At 43.5% G+C, this 17,637-nt stretch overlaps 1 protein-coding gene across 1 annotated transcript in view; it reads left to right on the top strand.

Moving 5' to 3' along the window:
- Positions 1-16,996, top strand: part of Neto (Neuropilin and tolloid-like) — a 224,550-nt gene extending 207,554 nt beyond the window's left edge. Inside the window, exons 9-10 of the mRNA XM_033477937.2 lie at positions 8,350-8,487; positions 11,238-16,996. Of these exons, the coding sequence (XP_033333828.2) occupies positions 8,350-8,487; positions 11,238-12,230 (1,131 nt within the window). The 3' untranslated portion in view covers positions 12,231-16,996. The remainder of the gene's footprint in view (positions 1-8,349; positions 8,488-11,237) is intronic.
- The last annotated feature ends 641 nt before the right edge of the window (positions 16,997-17,637 follow it).

The following is a 17,637-nucleotide window of genomic DNA, read 5'->3' as shown; positions in this document are numbered from 1 at the left end:
CGAATATATCCCGGACTTCCTTCGATCGTATACAGGGTGCCCCATAATTATGTTAACACTTAGAAAAGGGACGATTCCTGATATAATATGACGTGATTCCTCATATGAAGTAACTTTAGTAAGTAAAATAACTTACTAAGTAAAATAAAAAATAAGAAATACTTATAATAATAAGAAATACTTGTTACCTCGATTTTTTGAACGTTAATACATATTTTTGACTAGATAATAGTCTAGCTGGTCGCGAGACGAATTCAACGATCTATTATACTGTAACCTTAAATCTTGAAGCAAGGTTAAATTTGCTGCTTCGTCAGACCACTGTGCGCTGTACGGGACTCCCGTCTCATGCGCCACCTACCCCCACTCCTTCGGAATGAGGTATGACTTATTTGCCTGAGAACTGTGGTCACACACAGTAATCGGTTCGCGTGACGAAGAGAGCCGACGTGAGGGATGGGATGTAGAGAGAATGAATGAGATAGCGGGAAGTACATACGTAGACACTACATTGTACCGGTAGGCGATGCGAATAAACAGCGAAGCGTCCACCGGAGCGTCAGAGGTGGGGATGGGCCCTAACGACGAGCCCCTCTTGCCCTGCGTCGTCTCGGGATCTTCCGATCTCACCATGGTTTTTCGGCTCGGTGAATGAGGAATTTGTCTTCTTTCGATTTAATTGGTAATCGAGTATCTTTCGTTGCTCTGCTGCGTTTACCTTGTTAGCGAACAACGATTGTGTATCGAAATTCATATCCTATTTAAAGCGAAGTTACGATGATATTTCTTATAATAATGGTAAAGGAGTCGAATAAAATTCTAAAAACTGTAAGCTGAAATGCGTTGCAACAATGGAAACCCGACGGTGGTTCGAAACATTTACTTTATGCAGAACGTCACAGAAACAACGGACGCGATAGAGAGAAACCGCGGATAATCTGATTTCACGCGATTCTCGATATTCTGTTTGGTCTTGCGTAAACTCCGCAGCCGAACGATAAAGTCGTTCGTAACGAAAGATAAACATTTAAAAGCTGTTCAGACTATGAGATCGGATAACTCGAGCAGAAACCTCTACGAGCTCATCTTCGTTTAAATGTTCTCGAGGATTTGATATGTTCGCATAACGCGATTATTTCAGCATCTTCGCTACTGGATCGAGGAGCTTCGAAGCAGAGCAAATTTTATTCGGTCGACGGATGAAAGATGAAGATCAACGAATAAAATTTTATTCGTCGCTATCGAATAAAAACTTTGTCTAGATGAAAATTCATTCACGAATAAGATTTCATTCGAAACAATTCGGACAACGCCAAATTCTGATTCAGTTCAGATAATGCAGTGTCTTAAAGAATAAAAAAACGTGTCTAAAAATGAAACGGCGTTACGCGTTGAATCTTGTAGTTCGCAAATAATTCGATGCACACGCCACAGTGACATCAAATTCTGCAGTTTAAATGTAATACGAAACTGATAAAATTCGAAGATGATAGGACGACATAAACACGCGACGTGAATACAAAGTTCGATGGTAGCAACTGTCTATATCATCTACAAAATTGCTTACAGGATTACCACGTCTCCCTCGAAGATCTTCATCGAATATTCCACGAAGTTGTCGGCCGGTGTTCGATCGACCTTTTCAAATTTAGAAAGCCCACGGTGTTACAGGGCGCGCGCATTATAGGATTAGAGAACGACCCCATAATATGGAACCCGGTGCTCCACCGAGCCAAACCTACCATAAATCCTCCGTTATAGCAAGTAAATATTTTCTGAAACCACACGACCTATAAGATTGCTCTACAAACTGCCGTTGCGCAAACGGCTGAGATAGGCAAGCCCGCGCGGCGAAGGTTCCCTGTCCATTTCGCTTATTCGAAAAATGGCCCCGCGGTCTATCCGCGCCGCGTGTTCTCGAAATTGAAACACGAAAAGGGATCCAGCTGAACCGAGGCGACCGCAGAATAAGCGAAATCGAATGAGAATATCTCTCCCGGTGAACGGTAACTTCAGAATCCCTTGGAACTGTCCAAAGTATTTTTTACATAACCGAAAGAGAAACATCCGGGAGCAAGCAAATGTTCCTCTTGCCTTTCATCGCCTCGCGGGCTACCGCGAGCCAAGAATATTCCGGAAGTCGGAGATGTGTATAAAACGCGGAATCGCCATAAAACCAAAAATATTGGCGATGGCATTCGGATCGGAACAAAATCCAATGCGGCGGTAACGCGTCAAAAATGGCTCTCGTAGGAAACGCGGCGAACGTATTTTCGCGCGCGGCTTATGAAAACACGCGGACGTCTGTCGGAGCGTGCTCGGCCATATAAGCATAACAATAAACCTTCCGCGGCGTACGGGAGCAGAAAGAGGCATTTTCCAGCCCTCAACCTGAGCTTTGCGCTCGCTACATGGCCATCCTTTTCCATTCAGGCCGCGCACGCAGCCGGTCCGTGGGTTCCCGGGCTTCCTCGGGAAAATGTAAGCATCTAATGCACAGAGATCTCATTCACGAAGGGTAACGCTTCCAGGCAAGCTGCCGGTAACGCGAAAGCCCTGTCTATATTGTTAATTGTACCGACCCACCGCGAAACGCGCCATTGTTATTCCCGTCGTTGGGCCGCGCTGCAAACTTCATCGTTCCACGGACGCGGAGGCGAATTCAGTCGTCAATGGCTCCGAAATCGCCTACTACCGTGCCACAATTTCTCCTCCATTTGCACCAGGCAGCTCGAAATAATTAACTAGTGATTTCGATGCGTTATAGCGCCGAACTGCAAACCCGATCGCCACGACGTGATGTAACCGCGGAAGTATAGGTTGATATAAACAATAGATAACAGTTCTTATATAGATCACGGAATGATCGAACAAAATGGGAATTGTTTGCTTTAGGGACCTCAACACCGATTTTGTTGATTCTGAGATACGTTATAGATGGTAAGATTCTGAACAACTTTATCCTGTACATATAACCGCCGCACGGCCTTTGTTCCTGAAATATAGTAAATTCTTCCTAATTTTCCTTCAACAAAAATGGACAATTTGGGAAGAGAAGATACGATTGTTCGAGCCTTGTGGCTCATTTTTATAATTGCCGATCGTCAATAATTATAGAAACGAGGTACAAGGCTCGAATAAACGAGCCAGATTCCTGATGAAGATTTCATTCGTAGTAAATGATATATTTAGTAAATTTGTTCGATATGAATTTTATTCACTTTTTTGTAAGAATCGAAGTATGATTCGACACTCTTCTTATTAAAATCTAGGAATGGAAGTAATTTTAGGCGCCACTCGTTCTATTAGGAAAATTATTAAGGACGAAAAGCTGCTAATCATAGTGCAAAAGGTTAAGAATCTCTTATAAAACTGTTATAACTCCGCACCGCGAATCCTTTTTTTTGAAATCGATACGTCCAACAGACTTCCCCCGAATATTATTTAAAAACGCTTCTTGTGCCGTCGCGATTGAAAGCGATTCGTTAAACGTTTACACAACTAGCCTGAATCCCGCGGTGAAAAATGCGAGCGGTTAAGAATCTCTTATAAAACTGTTATAACTCCGCACCGAATCCTTTTTTTTTGAAATCGATACGTCCAACAGACTTCCCTCGAATATTATTTAAAAACGCTTCTTGTGCCGTCGCGATTGAAAGCGATTCGTTAAACGTTTACACAACTAGCGGTGAAAAATGCAAGTTGGAAGCACCGCGAAGTGCTGGTCGAGCTGGTTCTCGACTCCGCCAACGTCTTTTAATCACTTCATTCGTCCGAGGTACTTAAAAACTCGGTTGACTTCTGAAGCTGCTGGGAATTTTCTCTTGGTCATTTCTTAGCTAAATGGATTATCCGAGCCCTTCAACAAAACCTGCCAACTCCGTCTACAGGCACTTAGCGTACTTTCGGGCTGGAGTAGCCATTCACGGAATACCGCAGACATTCATTCAGTCTATACGTTCAGCGAAAATAGAGAAAGCAAAATCACTACGAAAGGTAAACGATTCAGATAAATTCCGCTATCGCCTTTGAATTTCTTCATCCGCCAGGAGTGTTCCCCTTTTCACCGCACGGATTAGAGAGAATTAGAAATATCGTCGTTTACGTCTTTTGATAAATGCTTCCTGTCGGTTTCAGAGAAACTGGTGTTTTAATGAATAGAAATCAGCCATCACTATGACGTTCGAAGAAATCAAAAATGATCACGACACAGTAGAAGTGCATAATGATTTAGTTGAAAGAGCTCAATGATATACGCAGTATTATCAAAATTTTTGACAATTTCTACACCAGTCTCGCTCGCTTATAAGGATAAATTGTATTCTTGTATAGAAATTTCATCGTACCCTTTACGGTCAACAGAATTGCATCAATAGGATCATCACTAATGTGAATCGATATTTCGACATATTAAATTTGTTTGGTATGTTATGTCTTTTCTTTCCGAGTATGCTTACGAACCCAAGGTAGTTTAGTGAGTATTAATCAATATTTTCGTTATTATATAATCTTGTGTTATTGTTTCAGTTGTTGTTTGATTTAAATTTATCCCAAAATTATGGTACTTCCGGGAAATTAGAGATTCCTGAGGCTATTCGAAGCAACTTTTTCCTTTACAAAAATTTCCTCCGAGGCATCGTTAACGAATTATTAATGAAAAACACTGACCAATGAGAGACGAGCTCGACGGGCGCGAGGCGGCCCAGCCAATGAGCGTAACAGGGGCTTCGTGCGCTCGTTGGCTGGGCCGCCTAGCGCCAGCCGAGCGCGCCCCTCATTGGTCATCGTTTTTCGTTAATAACTCGTAAACGAAGCTGCGGATTGCATTTTCGCTAAGGAAAAAATTACTTCAAATCACCTTAGGAACCCTTCGTTTCTCGGAAACACCATAATTTTTGGACATATATACGTTGATATATTCTAAAGGGCTCGACCGATTAAATAAATACATTTACATACAAATAACGTTAGTTTTTAAAAACTAAAACATAATCTCGTTGTTATTCATAAAATCATTCGAACCGAACGGAGTAACGTCTTGAAACAGCAATAGTATGATGCAGATGCGGTGATTGCAAATAGGAACACGAGTAAAAGCAGTTTCGTAATGTCGTCGAAACTCACCGTTCGATGTATCGACTGTATTTCCTGCGACGTTTTTCTTCGAACCGGAAGCTTCATGGTAAGAACTTTTAATCTAGAGTTTCGACATCCCTTATATTGTTGCCGAACCGCTTTGTGCAGATCGCATCTGGATCGATTCGCTCGGCCAAGAGGGCGAGTGAAGATGTTCCGCTCGACATCAGATGTCAACGGTAGGAAGGTTTGCTCTTGGGCATACGTTTGAACTATGTGGACATTGAGAAATCCATAAGCCGGATAGCGCCGGAGGTCCGGGCAATAGACGGCAGTAATCGATTTTGAAAAATATCTGACGTGCTCCAGCCCCTGTTATTCCGGCCGAAATAGCCGGATCCGATCTCGCCGCGCAACTATTCCGATTATTTTTATTCTCGTTCATAAGAGCTCCGATACGGGTCGGAAGGATTTCGGAATTAAGCCGACGACGAAATATGTACTCCGCGCGGCCCCGTATTCCAAGCGTTTTAGTTGCAACCTTACCGGGGGGAAAAACCAAGTCGAAAGTTATGGCGTTGACGATAAGGCGGCGAGGATGAAAATTCGACGACATCTCGGTTCCTTTATGCGTCGTCGACGCGTTTCCTTCGCGCCTAGGAATCTTGGCCTCGAATTCTGATGAATGTGTTTGCAAGGGGACAATGTGTGCGGCGGGAGTCCATAAATTTTCGGCGAGGTGTTTAACGGTACGGCTTCGCAGACAGCGCACGCGAGGAACGAGGTACACACAGGATGAGAGGAAAATGAGATTCGACTGCGTTATGCGCAACTTCCTACATCGCGTTACCGTAACCGTTCCCGATGAATGTGTACTTTGGCAAGCATTGTTAACATCGGCTGGCATCTAGCCCCCGCGAAACCTCTACATGCAGTGGCTAATGATCATGGGAACAGCGACGGGTGGTTTCTTCGTCGTTGTTGTTACAGGGGAAATTGCAATATTAATTCAACCTTTCGAACACCGACAGAGGAACGTTCCAAAATGACGCCTACAATTCTTCCATTTCTGTGATGAAAAGTAGACGCTTCGATGTAATTTATCGGAAACGATCGTACTAATCTGTGCTCAATTATGGAAGAAGGGAAACTCTGAAGTAACACCTAGAATTTTCAATTTATGTCTAGACAACTAGAACGTCCTCCATTATAATGTCTAATAAATACTAATGTATTCTTATGTAGAGTAGGAAGCTGGTTACTGTGGGGTGACCAATTGTTACAAAAAAAAGAAGGTTACTGTTTTTCTTTCGACTAATTTTTACATGTAGAATCGCTTAATAAACAAAACAAGAATAGCAGAAATTTTTGTAAGATTTTCAGGCCCTGTGAAATTTCTAAGAAGAAGATCGCAATAATTTTGGATTGTAGAAGAATATTTTAGAGCTTTTTAAAAGTAATCATAGCCTAATGCAGACCCAACAATGAAAAGGTCTACTAAAAAACGTACACATCTAGAATTTTGTCTACAATTTCTACACAACTTTCAAATTTTTTGGCAACTTTTGTTATTTTGGACAAATTTTATGCAATTTCGGAACAGAATAATCGAAGAATCAATTTCAAACGGTAACTGGCGACTTGTTGATAACAATCGTGCTCGCACCCTGTTGAATTCTCGCAAATACTACTCGATGCATGAATTCTTGATGTTTTCAGCTTAACTAACAAAAACTCTCGCCAATCCTCCAGCTTGTATTTGCATTTCTCGTTTACTTAGGGCTCTGCACATAGTCACGGCAACAAATAATCTTCATCCACGCTCAGCTTTTCCAACCTTCGCTTGCTGACATTCATCTACATCTGCTGATTGATTTATAGCGTTCACCCTGGTTCACGACAAACATACTTTTCCAGGAAAAATCCTACAGTAGATCTTTACGAAAATATTTCACAGGTGTTATTTTCTATCGGGCTATCAGTCATAGCGAAGGCATGATGACAGCTGTCGAGTTTAAGGGTGACATATTCGAGTACCTTGAAACCTAGTTTCAGTTAATATACAGGGTGTCCCAATGATGTCTCGCATTACGGAAATGGGGGTAGCTGAGGTCATTCTAAGTAACATTTTCCTTTGCGAAAATGCAGTCTGCGGCTTTGTTTACGATATAACCTTGACATAATCTTGACATAACGTGTCGTGTTAGCAGCGTGCTCGATTGAGAGTGTTATGTTAACATAACCTTGACATAACCTCATACACAAGGTTATGTCAAGGTTATGTCAAGGTTATGTCAAGGTTATGTCAAGGTTATGGCAGAGTAATGTCAGGGTGATGTCAAGGTTATGTCAAGTCTATTTTGAACTTCAATTCCAGTTTGAATGTCAGTTTGAATTTGTATTTTAATTTCTATAGCACGGAGCCTCCCTTCTTCTGTTAGGAGATGTCCTAATATAGATTTCCCTTCAATGAACTAAGATTAACCTTGACATAACCTTCAAAGCGGTCGACAAAAATAAATAAATCAAATAGTTATATTTCTCCCTCGAAATCATGTGATATGTAATATCGTTCTGAAAAATATGTTTTCTTCGAGGCATTTAGTTTTGAAATTTTCAAATGAACACCCTGAAATTAAGCGTCTGAAATCGGGGATCTGCAGAGGCAGTCGCAGTCCAGGTATAACATTAGTTATATTCACTTTATGTTCCTACTCAAGGTATTAATACCACAATAACAGTTTTACGGTAACGATTGTTATTTCACCTGTGAAGCTGCGAAAGGAGCGCCAGGATGAGTGACACAAAGAAGCCACTCGTAGAATGAACAGAGCCGTGATTGTTCGCACAGAAAGCGGCAAAAAATTGTGCGAAACCGCTTCAGGCGATAAAAGTTCTCCGAGGAGCAATTTATACGACAGGAATAATACCGTAGGTGCCGGTCGTACAATTAAAACGGTAAAACTAGAACAGAGCTGTTTAAATAACTAAAACAAAGGCTATAGAATTCTACTTCGTCAAAGTTGAAATACCTGAAATCACTGAACCATATAGAATCTTATTAGACGCGAACGTTCAATTTGCCCGAATCATTTTATTCTCAAAAAGTATTAATGCTTCCAAGTTACAGTGTCCGTCTCAGATATTCCCACGAAAAGAAATAACTAATTCATGGCGAACAGTATTTGCGAAACTTGATCGCAGCGATTGCGAGATCAGTTTCCTCTACCCTACCTACTAATAAACAATCTCGCATGTAATTTCACGTTACAGACGAAGAAATCACGGCTGATCGACTCTCAGCACATCGTCATAATCCTTATCGTCTTCTCCATGATCCTCTTCGGCATGAGTTTCGCCTTCGTTTTCAACTGCGTGAGGAAGCTAATCCGGGATCATCGAATCATTCGGGTAAGTGGATTCTCCCCGACAGTCGCCGTGGTTCGTAATCGTGTCAATCTGCTGGAAAATTGACACCATATAAGATTAAAAGTTGCGCTAAGGACCCGGCGGCGACGATAATGTCTGCAGCTTCTACCACCTGCGGTGTCTTCAATATTTCGATCGAAATTTTGAATTGAAAACTTACCGACAATTGGCCGACGCTTTTCCAAATAACCCTTGCGAAGGTATTGCGGTCTAGAGCACGTTTTCATTTGCTATTTATTTGTGAAGAGTATTTAACACGTTCCGTGCCACGTGTACCATCGATGGTACACGCTTGCATGTTTACTTAGTGAACTGAACAAATTGTTTACAAGAAATTTAGAACCGAAGAATCAATTTCCACCGCAAGAATGGGCGTTGATAAGTTTTTGTTACGTTGTTATGTGTACGAGAATTAATAATTGCACGTAATACATCAAGTTTTAGTCAAATATCAAAGTGTGAAGATTCGAGTAAAAAAAGCTCGGCACGGAACGTGTTAATAATATATCCTATCTAACCGTATATTTCTGTATATTTCCGTGTGTAGAAGATGGTTGCTTGCAGAATCGGAGACTATCGATCATGCCAGCTTCGACAACGATCATTTCGGAAACGATTTCGTCTACGTCCGTTTGAAAATTCTCGCGTTCGTGCCACTGCACAATGGAAAGCGATTTGACGCGGAAAATGAAGCGTGAAGTAAACTAAAATATCACTGGATAGTAATAAATCGATGCATCGAAAAAAATCGCGGAGACCGATGCGCTTTTTTTCGCGCTACGCGCGGGTTCGTCTATCGACGCGTCGCTGGAATTTCAATTACGCAGCGAACGTATGAGATTTCGATTCGATTCACGGGCCTGGCTTGTCACGTACAGTTGTACGTGCCTAACATTTACGCAACTCGGGAGAAAACTGATAAATGTGATATTGTGAAACACACAATACGAAATGAGCTCACGGTTCGTTTCACCCATTCGCATGGGACAAAACGTGGAAAATTGTAGTCAGAAGAATCGCGGGGCGACCGGCGTTGATCTAATAAACAGTAACATCGAAATAAACAATTAATTCGATGCAAGGATTTTTCGCCCGTTTCGAACCTATTTACATTCTTCTCCACTCGATCAACGAAACAATTACCTTTGATATACTGCGACGAATGTTCGGCGCATACGCGAAATGCGATAAAAGTTCAGCGTGTAGGCTGATTCATTCGCATCGTTGTAGACAATGTTTACAGATTGCGAACACATGTGCTCGTTTAAATTCCGATGTTCGAAAATTAGTTTACCGACCGCATAAAGTTAATCGTGTTACATGATATTGTTTTAATTGCGAGTGAAATGGAAGGTTCGGTTAACGCTAGAACCGCCGAACGTGATAAAGTGACTGCTGGCACGTTGTTTCACAATTCAGCGGGAAATTATTAATTAAATTTTCTTACTAGAGCGTACATTTCAGTAAAGATTCTATCGAATCTCAATAAAAACGTGACTCTCCTAGAAACTTCGCGTTTTCAACCTGAATCGAATTGGTCACTGCACCGCGTATCAAACAATCGTCTACCGCTGCACGATAACGACCTCAAACAGTTTCTCTGGAAAACGAATAAAAGAATACGTCTAACCCTTAGCGCTTCGCGCGTTTCTCGAGTACTGCCTACCAACAACTCCGGCACATTTTTGGAACGGAGCGCCTGAGATAAAGGAAGTCTTATTTTGAGCGGAAAAGATTACACGTCCTTGCGAATGCATTTGATTTTATTTATTTCATAAATATACATTTTCCTATTGTAAATAAAAGATAAATTTTAAATTCTGTAATTCACCATGGTGCGATATCTTTGATAACAATCTCCCATGTGCATTCTGGGTTTACTTGGACAAGTGTCACAGTATTCGCTTTGCCAAATAGAGTTACTAGATATTTCTTTCAAGTTTACAACGTTTTCTGCGTAATTGTTGGTTCCCTTTATAATTTCATTTACCAATTCGTTCGTGAATAATAATTTAAAATATTGTATCGCCTGTTCAATGTTTGTAGGAACTTGTGGTCCAATGACCTGTGGCAATACACTAAAAGGTATTCTATCTGGAATATGTAATTTTTCCGTAACATCGCGCCATTCATCTAAGTCTTGTAACGAATCTTCGCTTTCGCTTTCAATAATTCTCATTCTTCGTCTCTTTGGTAGTATAATAACATTGTCTTCCACAATGTCCTTTAACTCTTCAAAATCAAATACGTCTTCGGTATCACTCGGCTCTAAATTCTCATCGTAATATTTATTTTCCTCCATGTTGCTAACCATAGAAAAGGTCAACAAATGGTTTAATCGCAATGGGACAGACTTGGCACGTTTTAACTACAGATAACAATTGCTAACGCCGACGATAACGTATGCTAAAAACATTTGGCTCCGCAGCGGAACCTTCGGAGTTACGAAACAAATGACAAATGTCTCCGTAGCGGAGCCTTCGGAGCGCTAAGGGTTAATAGAATGAAACATACGTTATCAGCCCCTACATGCGAGATCGAACAGGTCAGGTGATTGTACATACGCTTCAAACGTGATGTATTCTTTCACCGGCACGCCAGAGATTGTTACGATATCCGATAATTCTAATTACCGTGGACGGATCGCGAGAGCTTTCCAAAGCCAGAGTGTTCCAAAGGCGTGTTCCAATATTTGCCGAGTCGATTGAAAGAATTCGTTTCTCTTTCCCCAGGAGCACATCAGGCAGTCGCGAGAAAATCGATTAGACGAGATCGGCCGGAAGGCAACACCGTGTCCAATCTCGTCCTCTAGAACGGACATCGGCGACCGTGGCAGCGAGTCGCCCAGCCTGGAGGTGATGCCCAGCAAGGAGCTGCTGCCCCCCACGACTCTGATAGCCCAGGACTACACGAAGGACCTTGTCCTGGAGATGACCTACAACACGCGGGACATGAACGACATCCACCAGAGCAACAACGTCAGCAACGCGACGCAGGAGCGGCTGCAGGAGTCGAACGACGAGCCAGAAATGCGGGACAGTTCCTGTCAAACGCGGGAGAGCTTGTTCGAGATGCCTCTCGGCTTCACGACCTTCGGCGTGCGCGCGCCCAGCTCGCAAAACGGGACCAACCATCTTCATCACCATCGCCACCACCACATGCACCACCATCAGAGCCCTTCGCAGTCGCGGCAGAGCTCGCAGCCCTCTCAGCACAGCGGGCAGCAGTCTTCCGAGCACAGCTCCCAGCAGCCGACCTCCCAGTGTTCGGGTTGCAGTCCAGCGTCGAGAGGTCGGGACGGCAGCATGGGCGTTTGCCCGAAGCACAATCCCATCCCGGCGCCGCCCGGCTGGTCCACCCACGAGACCAGCTACCCGCTGTCCCTGCACCAGGGCTCCCCTTACACGGAGCCGCCGGACTATCCATCCTACCAAAGGTTCCAGAGTCCGCAGCCGAACAGGGAAACCAGTGCCTACTGTCAATCCCCCAAGGTGGCGAGACAGCCGACGATCGGCTCGGGCGAGAGGTACGGAAGCTCTCTCTACGGATCGGGTCACGGGTCGAGCAACGCGCCGAGCTCGCAGCACTCGAGCACGCCGAAGTGCGCCCAACAGACGACCCCCGATCCCAGGTACAGGGCGGAGGCGGTGATAGAGGTCGACCAGAGGCGGCCGTTCAGTATAGAGAGCACGAAGAGCGCGCCGGACGTGATCGCGACGCACTGACGCCGGGGTCCTGGGGATTGGGAGCCCTACAAGAGACGCCATCCCCGACAAACTGTCGCCAATCACCATCTGTCTAGCCAAAACGATGGAAGCAGAGTGACCGTAGCCACGCAGAGCTCGTTGGACGACGACGCTTCGACCAGCTCGACCGTCGAGGCAAATTCGTCCTCCTGATCCACGTATACTGGCGCGATCGATCGGCCTGACCAGCTCGGCCTCTCCGATCAGGACGATCGAACGTCCCCGGACAAGTTTGCGCGGGATGTCGACGATTCCGGGACACGTCTCGGAACGATCAAGCGAAACGGTGTCACGGCACAGAGGCCGTCCGCGGAACCGATCGGAGAGACCCGGTCTCGTTCGGGCGAAATCGACGACGGAACCGACGGAACGAAACCGATCGTGTACGGGCCAGGCTCTGCCGGGAGAGACGCCGTCTTGCCGTCGACCGGCCGCGATAAAACAGAATCGATGGACGGCGTCACAGTTTTGAAGCCGTCGCGGCTTCGGATGGACTCGACGCTCAACGACCTTCTGATCCTGAGGCCACCGGAGGCCTTCCGGGTGCCGGTGTTCCGCTGCAAAACGCCGACCTTGGCCTGGCAGCACTGCAGCTGCCCGTCCCACTCCCATTTGCCGGACAGGAGGTCCTCGGTGATCTGGGGTGTTTTGAAACGCAACAACCAGGAGCCGTTCTATCGCACCTGGCCAAACAGGACCGCCAGGAGGTTCGTTCGGCCCTCGAGGAGGACCGTCGGCACCCAGAGCTCGTTCGATGGATCGAGATCGTCCCTGGGCACCATCCGCTGCGTGGTCAGATCGATCGACATGACCGAGAGGTCGATGGATCTCGAGATCGGCGCCACGATACCATTCTAGTGTTTACTTCGGCACCGAGGCGATTCTTTGGCGCGTCGGATCGATCGGATTATGGACCAATGGTTTTGTAAGCGAAACAGGGTACAGGATGTTTGCTCTGTTATTGTTGACATGGGTGTTGTTGTCGCTTAGATCGGGCACGTTCCGTACGCGCGTAAATACGTTTGTAAAATATGTTGTCGCGGGAAAACTCTTGTTGCCATTTTTCCTATGGTTTTTGACTGTCGAGAGGTCGCAAATGTTATTGTTAGATCGATGCGCACGAAACGTTGTTTTATAATTAGACTGTTCGTTTAGCGAGGCCGCCGCGTTCGAGGCGTTAACAGTGAAATAATGCGTTTCATGCACCCGCGTCGATGCCGGCCGTTTCATTGGCTTAATCACGTTGCGCGGTGTCTCTGTTGTACAACTGAGATTACGCGATGATTTTCAAGTGACCTCCGGGCAATGCCATTCGAGTTACATGGCCAGCGGAAAATCGGTTCAACGATAACTATTCGTGTTGCACGGCCCGGTCATTGGAAATCACTTTGGCGATTTCTCTTCACGTTGTATGACCGATCTATTGAAAATCAGTTTAGTGATATCATAGTTAACGTCGGTCGGAGACTGATTTTACGACCAATCGCAACAATTTCCATGATTATCGAATTTTTAATATTTGAAACACAGAAGCAAGATTTTGCATGTTTGTTTTAGTCGCTCGTTCGACGATTCATTTGCTGCTTGCAATTAAGCAAAGTATAAAGGCATGCCAGGGGGGTGTAACGTTACTTTGAAAATTAACAGCTCGATGTAAACGTCTGACAATTATCGAACATTCGAAATAAGAAGATTTTGAATCATTTATGGACGTATATCAACGTTACTTTTAAAATGCACACAGGTTAGTACGAATCTTTCAGTATTTAGAGCAAGATTTTTTTACAAATCATAGACATATTAACATGTTAGTTTAAATTAGTTCTTGAAAAAAGTGAAATAGAATATGGAGTAGCATAAGCGATAGCGTAGGTTACGGACCAAAATCCACACAATGAATAGATTAAAGCAATAAAAGCCGTACGATTTAAACTAATAATCCGAGATCACCGAAAACCTTGGCTTCTCTGTTTCAAATACTTGAATCGTTACTTGTTAATCGTTCGTAACTTGCGATATTCGTCGGTCGAATATCCGCCACCTAATTTTCTACAGTTACCCCGAAGTATCTCAATAATCAGCTAGCAAAATTGCAAGTGACGAAAGCGGAACAAGCGGCTCCTGTTCATTTGCATACGTCTCTGTGTCGCAACGAAGACGCGTATTGTTATAGCGAGGCGCTTAACCTGTTCCTTTACGTCCGCCGTGGCAAGCAAAGATGGTTAACAGTCGTTGTTATAATAAGCTCTGACACTTACCAGAACGTTGAACGCTTCCGCTGGAGTTCTCCTTGATTGTTACAACGCGGGGACGATGCGACTCGCCCCGAAGCACACACATTTGTGAACCTGTTCGCGACGTGAATACGTCGATCAAGGTATTTTCTAGAAGCTTTTGCTGTGAAATAAAGAGACAGAGAGAGAGAGAGAGAGAGAGAGAGAGATAGCGATCCCCGAAGGAATGAAATAACATATCGGAAACCGGAAGTGAGTCGCCCGTTTAACGACGAAGTGGCCGGTACTTCCGGTCGCCATGTTGATCTTAAAGCCGAACAGTGCTGCGAGTTCGCGCGTGTCAGAAGCGGTGAAAAGTGTTCGGATGACAAAGATATGCCCGTAGGAGAGAGAGAGAGAGAGAGAGAGAGAGAGAGAGAGCCTACGAGAGCGAAATGATTGTTTCGGGCAACGAGCAAGTAGATATTCCTATCGTTAAAGAACGTCGACACTGTGTCGGCGGACAATGATATTCAGGTCTAACATAACTTAACACCCCTTTTGTACACATAGTGTCGGTTTACGCGGCTCGACCGTTGTAACACGTTACGAGATTAAAATACGATACTGCGATATTAGGCAAACTATTTTTCCACGGTATTTCCATTGATAGTCGAGGATGTAACACAATTACGCACACCCGAACAGGAAAGTCGAAGTAATGCATTTATAACTTAATCGCGCTTTCGCCCGAACGTCTTCGAACCGGTTCGGACGATACATCGATAAGGAGAATCGATCGTAGCGCTGTAGAAGTGTTTTGATCCCAAACGTGGTAAAAAAAAATGATTTCTCGACTGACATCGCGCGTCGTATTTGTCCTTTATTCGTTTCAGCTTATTGCGTTCTTCAAATTTATTTACGAATTATTACAAGTCCGTACGGAGAAATGTGTTGACTACGTTTTTTGAAATGATTTAAAATTGTATGTACATAGGAAATCTGTATTTATGCTATTTTGAAACAGTTTAATATATTTGCTGCGATCAATTTGATTGAAAGTTAACTCATTTCTAGTTAGGCATCGAATTTGTTTTATCTATTTAAAAATCTTTGAATATTTTGTATATATTCCTACTAATGTATTTATGTATTGATCTATGTTTTTGTATTAACTTGTACTAATTTATTTAAAATACGAAATCGGAGGAGAAATGCAAAAGCGTGGGTATACATAGTTATAGCAAAGAAACGATGGAATTAGAAATCAGGTTGCATCGAAGAGGCAGTTTCATTTTTGAAGAATAATTTGAACAAACCAACGGGCAGCAACTAAAATGCAACTGATAAACTATTGAATATGAATCATTCGTCTTCTTCGTTGTTTCCATAAACATAATAGAAATATTGGAGCTGCCACTTGTTTGTGCCAAACTCTAGACCAATAATCTCCATATAGGAGACAATAGTCTATCTTAATTGTTATTACAACATATACAGTATGCAAAAGTAATAATATAGTAATGTGATTCGATAAAATAAAAGGAGCTGCCTCTTTATTACTATGTAAACTCGGTTACAATTTAAATCTCTATTACAAATCAATTATAATTTGAATTACTATTAAAAATCTATTCTCAGATTCTATTAAAAGTCTATTAAAATTTTAATTTATACGTGCAATGGATCGCGTAAATTCTTCAAATACAATATTCAGGATTTTCGAAGTATGCGCGTCAAAAGCCGCGTGAAAAATTGATGAACGCGAACAAACATCGTGCGACCTGCCTTGAACATTCGATGAAATATTCACGAATTCTATTTATTATTTAGATGCTTTGTTCGCAATACCTTTTACCATATTTTGGGAGCCAAATACCGCGCAGTGCCGTCAAACGTACAAAATCGTCTCGATGAAAGATAAAAAAAAAAGAGAGTTCGCTCGCGCGATCCCGCGCTCGTTAACTATTTAACGAATGCGGGTCTCGAATCATTTCCCGATCCCAGCGGGGCTCGCATAATGGCGATAATCTATTCTGTATGATTTCGAAAAAGAGGAGCAAAAAGCTCGGTATCCCGAGTCCGACGTCTCGTTCACGATCGATTGAACGTTTTCATCGGGATCGGCCATTGAAACGAAACGGAGGAAGATTTAGGGGGCCTCGAGGCCTGTCGCCCGCAGACAAACGAATAATTCAATTAGTCAATTAAAAAAGCGAAACGATCGATCGAGAATCGCGACGGGGGAGAGAACGATACGGGGTTTATCAGAACGGAGGAGAAATAGATAGGCGAACCACCGTGCGTGTTAACCCTAACCGGTCTAAGCAAAGTACACATTGTAAAGCTGTCAGGAACCTAGCAGAGTTTAGTTACCGACAAAGAAAATTCTCGCTTTCTGTACAGGTTCGTGTCAACGTTTATCGTATAGAACAGAATGTACAGAGTGTACACATTTGTATATAAACGACGCATACACGTCCGCTCGAGTGATACCACGGGCGAATAATAAATATAGTACTTTTAAAATAACACGAGCATTTTCATGGAAACACCGCCGTTACACCTTTACCGTGTACCGACCCTCGTCAATTATGAACGAGCCGAGTGCCACGAAGAAGTGCGACCTCTCCTCTTCCCCATTTATATCACCTATTATAGAAGATCCTCCGGGGACGTCGCGGGTGCTAAACGTTTTAACAAAGGTAAGTTTCTGGACAGTCGACGCCGCGAGATCGATTGTTCAACACGCTAAACGTTCCACGTGCGTTTTTTTTTCCACGGAGCGTACTTCAATTTTTAATATTGGAACAGTGTCTCCGGTCAACCGTGTTCCTCCGGACACTCAAAGACTCTCGAGTCGGCCAAGAACCTTCGCTCACCGTTAGCTACTAGTTTTTCTTGTTAAAAGAGGATTACCAAGCCAATGTTTTATCTTTCGTTAAGTCCTCCCGCATTATCTGGAACCGGGGGTTGAAAAATCAAATATTCGTTGCCTCGGAAGTGGAAATTTAATTCGATGTTTCGTAGCTTTATAACGCTAAGTCTAAGTCGTGGGCGATGGTTTCGTGGAAAATTCAAAGACATATTTGTTGAACTTCGGGTTTAGCGAGGTTACCTCTTACTTAGTTGCGAATGTCGAGGTTAAATAATGCTGAGTTTTCATAGCAAAG

This window comes from Megalopta genalis, chromosome 9, assembly GCF_051020955.1.
Source record: "Megalopta genalis isolate 19385.01 chromosome 9, iyMegGena1_principal, whole genome shotgun sequence".
Taxonomy (NCBI): domain Eukaryota; kingdom Metazoa; phylum Arthropoda; class Insecta; order Hymenoptera; family Halictidae; genus Megalopta; species Megalopta genalis.
This window is presented reverse-complemented; position numbering and strand designations above follow the sequence as displayed.